Below are 13,012 nucleotides of genomic sequence, written 5' to 3' on the forward strand. Positions count from 1 at the left end.
CAGGGACGTATGAAGCCCGGGGTATGAAGGCATTAGAATATCGATGGTAAATGACATAACTGGTTTTGATATTTAAATAGATGAGCGGACCCCAACGGTCACGAATACGATTTGATTCTTACTCACTGATTCTTACTATTTATGTAAGTGGATGGCCTTTAACTGTACAGGTTGAGTGAACATGAAAAGCCAGCTTCGTAGTAACCAAAATGATGTGACAGGAAACGGCCTTGGCTAAAGCACGACTATAACGTGTGGACATTTGAGCATGATAGTTATCATGTCTAAAGCGCTCCACAGACTCCGAGTATTGTACGTACAATATTGTATGTAACATATCTACGTTATTTAATCTATTGCCATTCTATTTCAGTATGTTTAAGTTCTAACGAATGTTTGATGACGAAAAATCGATAATATGTTACATGTAATATCTAGTAGAAATATATTATCGATTTTACGTCATCAAACATTCGTTAGAACTTAAACATTACTGGAAACATAATGGCAATAGATTAAATAACGTAGATATGTTGCATACAATATTGTACCTACAATAAAAAGTCTGAATACTGCTTTAGAATGTAATGGCATTTGAAAAAAAAAATTGCATGCTGTATGTCTCAGAATTGATTTGAACACCTAAAGAATCAGTACACTCTTTAAAATGTTTTACTCAACTTGAGTAAAAAGGTCAAAACTCAACAGTAAATAATACTCAACAGAGCTCATATTAATAAATAATATCCTCAATGTTAAATACCATTTATCAAAATGAGCTCAATATTGGGTATTACTTCCTCAATTTGAGTAATTTTTATCACTTTTTTGAGTTGTGACCTTTTTACTCAAGTTGAATAAAGTACTTTTAGAGTGTAGGAATTATACATATCCACGAAAGTGTAATAGGTTGAAGAAAAAGTAAAATGTGGACAAGTAGCTTATTATTCTGAAAGGATCGCATATGTTGATTTATTAAAATGGAAGTGGGATAATACAGGGTCAAAGTAGTGATATTTCATAATCTTGCAGAACATATAGCATAGGTTAAAAGCTAATATTATGCAGTTGGTTCTCAAGAGTTTTCTTAAACAGCCTAAAATGAGGGAAATGAGGTTGTGGTGGTTATAATATGCAGCTCCAGCTGTATTGTTCCAAATGACATTAACTTTAGCTACAGACCCATTAAACAATATGTCATGTTTTACCAACGTTTTACCTATAAAAGGGTAATAACTCATTCAATCATAATTATACTGTGCCAAAGAAGTCTTCCAGCAGTACACCTGTCACATGTCAATGTCTCGGGCATTAGTCACTTTCTGATTTATATGTCACTTTCTGGAAAGCTGGACTAAACGATATATCATCTGTTGTAACTCATGATGACAATTGACAAACTGGTAAGCTTGTTATCTCAGGGACAAGGAAAGATGTTCTTTGTGAACTAAAGCTGTTGAGAGGGATTGCTGAAAAAGAGTCAGATAAATGTAAAACAAAAATTAGGTAATTGATGATTAAATCAGAGGTTGCGTAAAATTACAATAATGTGACAAATGTTCCCTTAAATGTGTGGTTATATGTTTTGTTTTGTTTTGTTTTTCACGATTCAAGAGAAAAAAACGCCAAGAAAAATGCCGGACATACGCCCGCTTTCCTACACACGCGTATATCTGACACGATCTGGTCCATGGGGGCCAAAGGCGGCAAATTTGAAACTGAGATAAAGGTTAAAATGTGGAGTAAAAATAATAAAATACATAAGAAAATAGACATCAAAAAACTTCATAACTTTAGAACCAAGTATGCTAGACCTTTGATGTTTTCAGCAAATGATAGCCTATTGTATGTGTAATAATAATGATTACAGTAAAATGCCTCCTTTGGCCCACCATGGACAAGATCGTGTCACATATGTGAATCTTCAGATGAAAAATTAGCTGCTTCAAATATAAATTAAAAAGCATCTACACTAAGCTATCAGAAATATCACCATATAGTCCGACACGCCGCTAGTCCGACTACACAAATTCCCTATACTTAGGGGTGCGTCAATCCGATCATGAAAAACACTGCGCCAGTTCGAAAAAAAAAGCATACGCTAGTCCGAATCTGAAAACACTTTTTCAATCCGACAGATTTCTCTTTCATTTTTGTCAGAGGGGCACTTTTTTCTTTTCTTTTTTGTCAGGGGTCACTCTGCCCCCTGCCCCCTCCCGCCCCCGCTGGCTACGCTTCTGATCACATAATGCCTAGACCATTAACATTATTAAGCCATTTGTAATCAGATACGATATGGTTTACAACACGGGGGAATTACAACAGCACAGCCATCTTGTCTCCCATCGGATGAGGTTACAATAGCGCAAGCATTACAAGACGTTGGATACTCAACACACGCAGTTGGCAAATGGCATCTGGGGTTTTATAAAGAAGAATGTTTACCAACCAATCGAGGATTTGAAACATTCTATGGTATGATATCCTATATACGACATACAGGGTGCCCCCCCCCCCCCAAAAAGAGACCCTCATTGCGCCCTCTTTTTCTCCTATTTCTGAAAAGATGATCAAATATATTTTGGTATGTAAAGAAACCTTTAATCATTAGCTTTGATAAACTAAAACAACTATTTCATTCGGCTCACAACTTATGGTATATTTAAGATATGCCCTTTTAAAGGAAAGTTTTTCACTCTGTCCACGGATAGCAAACAGCGTGGTTGGGATGGGTCATGCTGTAAAGTGGCCTGCAAGATCACGCGATCTCACACCATTTGCTTTCTTATTTTGTGGCAAAATCCAAGATCTTCGCAAATGTATTACTGCTGCATTCGCAAGTCCGGCGCACAAGGATGCCACCGGGTAGAGGGCAGAGCAGCACAGTAAACTTACTTCAGAAGTACCGACGACAAACCAAACAGGCCTTTTCAGGGCTACCGTTTATCCTAAAAAGAGAAATGACTTATGTAGTAAATAAAACGAAAGAAAGAAACAACAAGGCAGAAAAATAAAAACAAAATAAAACAAAAAGGCATATATAGCCAAGAAAAATTAAGTAATTGCAAGTATGGCAAAAGAAGTCGCATCCATTTTACCCACAAATTATATGACACTTAACAAAATCTATAGTCCATAAATCCACCGGTGAAGCCCATTCCCTAAATGAAGTTATTTTATAAAGTTATCATTGAGGAATGCTTGATATTTATGCATGGTACGTGTTCACCCTTTCAATCTTGAAGTAGCCAAACCTCCTCCTTGGACAGAGTGAAAAACGGGTACATTTCTTTAAAGAGCATATCTTCAAAAGTTGCGAGCCGATTGATATGATTGTTTTGGTTTATCAAAGCAAACGATTACAGGTTTCTTCACAAACCAAAATATATTTGATCAATGTTTCGAAAATAGGAGAAAAAGAGGGCACAATGAGGGTTCTCTTTTGGGGGGGTTATCGAATCAATTGAGTCCAAGGTGATACAAGAAATAGAATTGGCTAATACTCTCCTTGTGGGTCACTTATTACGACAAAATACGTTAGCCATTTGTGGAATCCCATAACCATAACTCCATGGTCAAAGTGTGTACAGGGGTCAAAATTCAAAATACCAGACCGCAGATAATGTTCCCGTATCTAGTGAACAAAATGGGAGTAACTAATATTTAGTATTCTTGTAGCTAATTTCAAATAAAAGTGTTCGTCATTTTTTTCTATAAACTATATATTTGTGACTATAGAGTGCACAACTTATAAGTTCCCCCTAATACTTTTTGAAATAAATCGAAAATTATTTAACGAAATGTAAAATTGTAAAAAGATATGAGTGACATTATTTGTTTTACAAATCTGGACCAATTTGTAGTGTCACACATGATTGCGTTCGGTCACAATGGTTCATTATGTAAAAAAATAGGCAGTGTCAAAAGTTGCACCTGAGTCCAGAGGAGTCAAATTTCAAACAATACAGTATGTCAGGCCTGTTCATGAGTTTGTAATGGAAATAAACCTTAACGTCTAAGATGTGCAGTAGGAAATGTGTCCTCCTACACTGTTAACAAGTGCATTACAACGTCAGCGCATGCTGTCTACGAAAGTCCGGATCCGTTGCTGGTTTCAGCCAGATTTACTATTGACATCTTCTGACGAACAGACGTGACACGTCAACGAGGTGCTCTCGGCTGATTTTTCCAGCCATGGCTTAATTCCGAATTGTCACCTAATTTGGGTGTACTTTGTCTTGGGTCCAATCTCTATCATGGAAAGTTTGCTATATCTTAAATATAATGATTGTTTGTTCTAGATTTGTGTTTTAGCGTTTCATATTTGAAAGAACTAATGTTTAATTGCAACATTTCGAAACTACAAACCCAAACTGGGTGCTATGATGTACAAGATTGGGCTACGAGTATGCATTTTACCAAGTTAGCAATAGGTATTTCCTTCATGTTGCCAATGCATGACTTTCTTTATTATACTCAAAAACGGATTTTATTATACATGTACTAGAAAGTTGTTTACGTGCATATAGGCTCCTTCACAGTCGGTTTGTGTTGTGTATGTTTACAACTGAGCCACATATAGACTGGGTTGCCGGGACTACCAGACAAAGAATCTGTTTTTTACTATAATTTGGCCTCCTATCAGTTTTACTGATAAGATGGCTAATTGATTTGACTATAATTTGGCCTCCTATCAGTTTTACTGATAAGATGGCTAATTGATTTGACTATAATTTGGCCTCCTATCAGTTTTACTGATAAGATGGCTAATTGAAAATAAACACTTATTTTGTAAACAGATAATGCTCTGTGGTTATTTATGGATGGAAACTTAGGAAATTGCTATTAATGAAATAATTAATATATTAAACATACATTTTGCTTTGTTAACGTTTAAAATCCGTTCACAAATAAGGTTTTTAGAACATTTTGAACAATTTTGCTCTATGAAAAAGGATACAATTGCACCCCTGCTGATCTGACTACTGATAAGCTGTCAACAAGCAGTGACAAGTAAAGTGTGACCACTAATTAAACAATAATAATGAGCATTATCTGACCATTCCCTGATCTGACCAGAGCTGGGTATAAATAGTGCACTACTACCAACACCAAGATAGTGGCTTTGGTTTTATACATTTTTGGTACGTGTAGAGCAACCGGGAATCCCTGGGATTGAGTAATCAGTCTTTTTGATTAGGCCAATGAAAGTCGATTTTGAGTTTCCCGTCACCGCCCTCAATTCATTTTCTGACCCTCATTTGAATTCATTATTGTGACTATTTTTAATATACTTTTGAATCTCATTAGGGCTAAACATCCATCTTCAAGTGAGTGAGTGGCAAATAACAACACATTTTACATTCGTGTTAGTCATATAACGAAAGGCAGAAAAATAATGAATAATGAAAAAGTTACCTCACTTGTTTTCAGAAATTATGTGACGGGTACTCTCAAAATTGACTGTTAGTGGCCTTATGATGTGATTGTAACTACCAGTAAACTATACATTGCGAATAAATATATCTAAAATTAATTACCATGCTTCAATATCAAGGTTAACAGTTACTGATAATAGATAATTGGATTGTCATGAAATGTGGTTGATATGAAATCCCTTAATTAAGCAGCAAACATTCTTAAGGTTATCTGAATATAGATTGTTGGATTGTTGTAAACCTAAGAGGATGTGATTTCAATTGAGCCGTTTGTTACAAGTATGAATTAAATGTAGACCAATTTAGCACACATTTTCCAATTCAGCTTTCGACATGAAAATTTTGAGTATTTCCTAGTATGTCATTGGTGGTATTTACCAATAAATGCCAATATTTCGCACCCGGTTAGTTGTGCCAAACATTCAAATTTACTAGCTTTCCAAGTACTTGCAATGCAAAATTATGAAACATGATCTTCATCCATGGCGTTGTCTTTTTAAAGACATTTCTTGTTTACTTCTCCTGTCACCTGAAATTTTGTTTTCAAATTTCGAATTGCATTAGGCACAACTCCCATACGACGAACAATTTCTTTCACTGGTACATTTGTATCCAGCAAACATATTGTTCGACCGCGAAGGAAATCGGACAAACGTGGCATGATTAAAATGTGACTTTTCTTATGGTCTTTTCTTATGGTCTTTTCTCACTGCAGTACATATCCTGCCTAATTCAGCCATTTATCATTTAAAAGGAAAAGATTTAAACAACTGCTTTGCTTTTGAAAACCAAAGATTGAGTTTTTCTTTAACAAACACATGAATATTCCTGGCCTACTGTATTGTTTGAGAGTTGACTCCTATGGACTCAGATGCAACTTTTAACACTGTTAAAAACGGTCTCTTTTTTTACATAATAACCCATTGTGACTGAACGCAATGATGTGTGACGCTATAATTTGGTCCACATGTGTAAAACAAATAAGGCTACCCATACCTTTTTACATTGTTGCATTTCGTCAAGTATTTTTCGATTTATTCTAAAAAGTATGTAGGGGGGAACTTATAAGTTGTGCACTCTATTTGTAAGTAATTTTCTGATGTTTTAATACCAGTAGACAAGCCTCTACCACTTGTAAATAAATTGCAAACAAGATTTAAAACAAATAGCGACATCAATGTTCACATTTGGTTTAAAATACTTATAGTTCTATATAATTATGCAATCCGCAACAATCGGGATGGGTGCGTGCTAAAAAACGAATTTAAGGATTTCACTGTACTCATGTAACTCCATGTAATTTTGCATTTTTTACAGGTACCTACTGTTCCTCAGGGGATCATTTTACTTACATGAGAAATTACATTATTCCTAATAATGGGACATTATCAGGAATTGACCTCCATAACCACACTAGACTGAGTTTTGAACCAGCATGGGACGGTATTGGGCACTACTCACCGGAACTATTGACAGGAGAAGCTCAAAATGTAATACGACGACACGCTACATCTGAAAAGGTAAATAATGATCACGGTAAATGCTATTTTAGCATACCAATATTATTATACGTATGATCTTATTAAAATTTGCTCTATATATATCTTATCAATATTAACATATACGACAGACGTTGTGCTCACAGTGAAGGACATAACTATATATTTGACTGGACACGACGAATCAGCCGTAAACTCGGCCCCGGTCAATTTTGTTTTATTTTGTGTTTAGAAAATATACATCATAAGCTTTAAAATAGTATATCTTCCTTCCTTCCGTCATTCCATACGTGCTTACCTCAAATGGTTGAGTATCAACGCACGGGCCTTGCGTGCACAGTTTTACCTATGCACGATCCTGGAACCTAAGATTTAATGCAGATATCAGAACCTGGGATGGTCCCCCTTCTCTTTTCGAATAGCTCTGACACTTAACGTGCACAGGGTTTGACTCTTCCTGTACACGGGACCAACGGCTTTTCATGATTCTATTATGTAGAAGATTATTATCCTCTTCAGCAATAGGATTATTGATTGGTTTAAACGCTATCAAATGAGAAACATGTCGCGCCTAATTGAGACACCTATGAATACGACTTTCACGCATATTTTGCACTGTATCTCAGAATACAATTTGCCGAGTTTACGGCTCATTCGTAGTGTCCACTCACATATGTTCATGGATGAATATTCATGCTAAATATAAAACTAACTTAGACATCAGCCACGGTGCAAAAAATGCCAAACTGCAGGTTCAGAATTCCATTAAAGTACCAGAGCAATGGAAATGGCGATTGTTTCGGTATATAACTAAAGAAATCAGCTATATATATTATACTAAATAAAACACAGCATTTCAATCTTGGCACTATTTAATAGGTATAAAAAATATGTGAGCAAATATCGTTAAAATGTATTTTCAAGAAAAGAGAAAAAGTCATTGAAACAAGTGTAATGAGAAGATACTTGAAACTTTCTACATTGGAAGCATTGCGAATGTTCATTGGAAGGTTGTTCCACGGTCTAGGAGCAGCCACTGAAAAGACTCTCGCACATTTACGTGTCCTAGGAACCACAGGGTTAAGGCCGTGATCAGATCGGGTGGTTACTGAGCCAAGGTGAGACCTTTTCACCACCAGACAATCGTTCAGGTACTGTGGACAGAGTCCATTCATTGACTTGTAAACATAGAGAAGAGTTTCGTATTGTATGCGATTACAGATGCGAAGCCAATGGAGGTCAAATAGGATAGGAGAGGGGTTGTGTGAGTGAACTTTGTTGGTAGCCGGTAACGAGCACATTTGTCTTGAAGTTTCTGTTGCCGATCAAGGTCTTTTTAAGTTACAGGGCGATTCACACTCGTGTTTGTGGCGTTTTTGTACGAAATCTAGAAAAGATCTGCAGTAAATGAAAATATCATTGAAAAGAGCAGATTCTGCACGTCTAAATTAAAAAAGAATGGTTGTTTTGACTGCAAACCCGAGTTATATCCATTTGAATAAAACCTCCCTTTTTTTTTTTTAACTGCACACGATTTCTCTTCCAAAGCATATAATAGTAGTGTGTTGACTGGTATACGGTATTCAAATACAAAGTAAGTTGTGTAGCAGGTTGTTTCAATTAATAATGCCTAGCGGGCTACATTATGGCCTACAGACGGGCCTCGGGAGGTCTTTTTTTTTTTTTTCATTTTTAATTTCAATTTCATATCGCACCGCACACAAAGAAATGAGCCAAGTACAATATGGCACTTCTGTTATGGCGACAAACTTTCATGCAACTATAAAGTTCATCGTCTCTTTCGTCATGTTCGTCTTCATCAGTTTCCCACAGCTGATCGGATATCAAGTACATGTATAGTACAACAAGTCATACCTAAAATATTTTCTCAATTTGAATTTTATCCTTTCTAGGTATGACTGCTTTTATCGTAAAATTTGCGTCAATTCCCGATGTCACGATATGTGCGCCACGGTTTTTAAGCTCCGCGATTGCCGATTACATACACGAGAGCAACTAGTAAACAGCGAACCTGTGCAGTACCGGGCTGCTATTCAATTTGCGTGGTGCATGGGTGACGTGTATTTTCAATGTAAAATGCCTATACGGCGATCCACCCAAAATAAAAAAATCACCGTATAGATCCCTGTACTAAGTACATGTAAGTAGGCAAAATAAGAATGTAGACAAGCTTCAGCTTCAAATCATGTAACTCTAATGGATCCGACAGTCAGTAGCTTCAGGATCCGGAAGACGGCGAACTGCTATGTTGCACAAGTAGACATTGCTGGAGTTATGCATGCGCTGCAAATAGACCCAAAGATCAACAGCTGACATTTCACAAGCACGTTTCAGTCGGACCATACGGAACTATGAATTACACGAATTATAAGATTAACCATGGTTATACGAGGAGGTATCCATACAAACTGCAGCACCGTCGTGGATTTTGCATTTGAATATGGCGCCATACCAACCCGGGCATACCAATCAATACACTACGCACATAGTCAGTGAAACCGTGTGCTGCTACAAGAATGGTTTGCTTTATTCAAATAAGTATAACTCGGGTTTGGTGTAAGCAAATACACCATTTTTTTAAATCTAGACGTTTCGTACAAAAGTGCCACAAACATGAATTTCACTCCCAATAAGTGATACGCACGTATTTTAAAACCTATAAATGTAATATATAACAAAATATTTTTTGTTCTCATTAGCCATTATTCCTGTACCTGCCATATTTAGCTGTACACGGTCCTATTCAAGTTCCAAAGCGCTACAAAGAACCTTATAAAGACATAATATCTGACGAAAAACGACTAACCTTGGCAGGTATGATGAACTGCCTGGATGAAGGCGTAGGCAATGTGACAGATACACTGAAAGAAACCGGTCTTTATGATAATACCATCATCATCTTTTCTACTGGTAAGCATGTGAACATTTCCTATTCAGATATTTGAATTATTTGAATGTATTTAGGTCTATGCATGATGAATTATCGACATTTAATATAGGAGCCGCCGATATAAATTACATCAATGTTTCGAATGATTTACCTTAAGGTTGGTCTTAATCCTGGAATTACAGACACTTTCGGGTCTCATAACTGCTAAATTGTTGGTTTCAAGTACATAAAAGTATACATATTTAGAATAGCAAAGACTTGCTAACTTCATCTGTGAGGACAAATTTGGGGCAAAATGCTCATTTTTGGCCCTATATCCCAAAAAATAACGGTGTTTTGGCCCACTTCTTTTTCGTTACTTTTCTTAGGCATTTTTTTTAATTAGTTTTTAAAAACTAAATATAAATATCTAAGAGCCGTTTTTGTATTTTTTTTGAATTTTGACCAACTTTGAGAAATTTGCACCAAAATTGGTCAAAAAATGCTAAAATTTTCAAAAACATAAAAAAGCGCGATTTCGCCCAAATTTCAAATATTTTTTGAAAGAACAACAACCTTAAGATTTGGACCATTCATCGTGATTGTCAGCTTAATTTGATTCAATAGTTGATGTCATGTTCTCCTTTGACCCGCCTTATTAGATATAAACTTATTAGTCAATATTAAACAAGTTCTTTATGGCACCGAAGCATATTCCTTTGATCATGAGTCATCAGCGTATTGAATTTGTAGGATATGGTTTTTTAGATTGCGTTTGAATGTGGCAAGATAATAGCATTTTTTGGGGTGGGGGTGATGCAATTCCTAATAACGGAATGAACCTTACATTAATGGAGGTGATTATGTGGTGTTTTGGTTGTTTTGGGTGTGTGTTTCCAATTTTAACGAAGTTAGAATAACTTACCATTTTCCTTACAGATAACGGTGGCGCCGCGCAACAGGCTGGAAATAACTGGCCCCTGCGAGGAATAAAAAAAACTTTCTTTGAGGGAGGTGTCCGTGGAGTTGGATTTATTCATAGTCCGTTATTACCTGATCCAAACAAAGGCACTACTAGTCATGCGTGGATGCACGTCACTGATTGGTTCCAAACAATTCTCTCGGGCCTAGTTGGAGGAGACATCAACATGACGAAACCAATAGATGGCATTGATGTATGGAAGGCAATTACGTAAGCAAATCAAGGCAGTTCAGCTTATGCCCCATTTCATTACCACTCCGCGATTCGGTTTTCAGACACCGCCGAACCGCACTATTCATAAAAAAACTAAAACCTCAAAAAAACCTGTATTTGCACACCAAAAAGTTCACCTTTCAAAGAGTGAACTGTAGTTCCCAATCCCTACTATCAACTGTAGTCCTGTTCATATTGATTTGATTTGTTGGTTTTAATTAATTAATTAATTAATTAATTAATTAATTAATTAATTAATTAATTAATTAATTAATTAATTAATTAATTAATTAATTAAGCTCGTGGAATTTATGCAAATCAGACAAGTGTTGGTATTTCGTGAAGAAAAACTCCATACTTAATGTCAAGTCTGTAAATGAACAAAAATGTGTGTGAAGAGTTTACCACAAAGAAGACCAACTTGTATAAAACAGGCTCTAATACCCCAAAAATATATACATTTTGATGAAGCGCATAGGCATTATCTTTATTTATGGAAGAGTATAGTCATAGATTTTGTTTAATTGGTCCCGGAAATAATCTTGCTCGGGCCCTTATGCACTTCTAAATGAGACAGATTCTGAAATCGCGTCAATATGAAAAAAATGAAGTTAAATTCAAATTATCACCACTTTATTTGATACAGGTCCAATTCTTCATCTCCAAGGAGAGAGCTTCTTCATGGGATTGATCCTATTTCATATTTAGAACCCCTCCTTACGGGAAGAGCTGCTCTACGAATGGGCGATTGGAAGCTAATACTTGGAGACCTATGTCGCCTTTGTGAGTATCAAACACAAACATGATCTTTATGGTTAAAACTTCTACACCATACTATTTAAAATTAACTGGAGCGCTTTTGCGCACCTTCCGTAGGGGGAGGGGGGTAATTATTTTGTTTGAGGTATGCACACCCGGAATTTGGAGATGGTGGGTCTTTGGGAGCTGACGGTGTACCGGTAAAAGGGGTCTTTTAAAATCAAGGACTTTTCTTGCCTTAAAAATCGCCTGAGAACCCCTCCCCCCTCCATGAGCAATTTTGTGGTCTTTAAGGGCCAAAAAAAATCAAAATCACGTGCTTTTCAGCGCTTTATTTCAGTAAAATTCAGGGTCTTTCGGTGCTGCACATTCCATTTGTGTTAAGTGCCACCGCGCGCACCTTCCAGGACGTCTTCATTTGTAATCAAGTAGTGATTACACTCTGTGATTACTATAATTATGTGAAATAGAAAGTGGGCAAAGTAGTTATTGTATTTATGTCGCTACTTTTATTGTGATTGATAATGTTGTGGGGCATTTTTTGCATACGTTACGTATTATGTTTTGTTTGTGACGATAAAGCCGTAACTTTATCATGTTTATTCGCGCCTTCTACAAACAAAATTAAATAAAAAATGTCAATACATGAATAAAAATGATTCATCGATCCTCTTTTTCTTTTCCTCACTCAACGTGATATCTGATCGCATTTTTGTAAACAGATTTTTATTGCGACTGGTTTCCGCCTAAGGAATCGAACATAACTTCCACAAAGCCGACAGAGCCTCGGAATAAGGAAATATGGTTATTTAACATAGCAAGAGATCCGCTGGAAAGAAACGACTTGGCTACTAGACGCCCTGGAATTGTGAAGAGGATGATGGAACGCCTAAAGGCATACAATGCAACAGCGGTGCCACCTTGGTATCCACCACCTGATCCTAATAGCAATCCTAAATACAATGGCGGAGTTTGGGGACCTTGGGAATAACAAGTATTCGTTCCGTTGATATTCTTTATTCAATATTCGTCAAACTTCACTGATTAAAGGTCTTGTTTGCTTTGTGATGAAATTAAATTGTAGGCTTTTTTTAGTGTGTGTGTGTGTGTGGGGAGGGGGTATTTACGTCCTCATTTGTCACTTGTTCGTCCCTATTGTTTCCGTCTCCAACGATAAGAATATGTGGTTATTTAACATGACTCCTCTCAAAAACATGTCATGACTACCAGC

At 36.5% G+C, this 13,012-nt stretch overlaps 1 protein-coding gene across 1 annotated transcript; it reads left to right on the forward strand.

Moving 5' to 3' along the window:
* Positions 1-1,385: 1,385 nt before the first annotated feature.
* On the forward strand, positions 1,386-12,772 carry LOC140142624 (arylsulfatase J-like). The gene is made up of 7 exons (XM_072164631.1): positions 1,386-1,403; positions 2,289-2,475; positions 6,756-6,958; positions 9,658-9,868; positions 10,767-11,019; positions 11,669-11,805; positions 12,504-12,772. The coding sequence occupies exons 1-7, from the start codon at positions 1,386-1,388 to the stop codon at positions 12,770-12,772; spliced, it is 1,278 nt and encodes a 425-aa protein (XP_072020732.1).
* The last annotated feature ends 240 nt before the right edge of the window (positions 12,773-13,012 follow it).

This window comes from Amphiura filiformis, chromosome 2 (assembly GCF_039555335.1).
Source record: "Amphiura filiformis chromosome 2, Afil_fr2py, whole genome shotgun sequence".
NCBI lineage: Eukaryota > Metazoa > Echinodermata > Ophiuroidea > Amphilepidida > Amphiuridae > Amphiura > Amphiura filiformis.

Coding starts and splice junctions, on each gene's coding strand:
- LOC140142624 (XM_072164631.1), top strand. Junction 6,959..9,657: donor GACACGCTACATCTGAAAAG/GTAAATAATGAT, acceptor TGTTCTCATTAG/CCATTATTCCTGTACCTGCC. Junction 9,869..10,766: donor CATCATCATCTTTTCTACTG/GTAAGCATGTGA, acceptor TTTTCCTTACAG/ATAACGGTGGCGCCGCGCAA.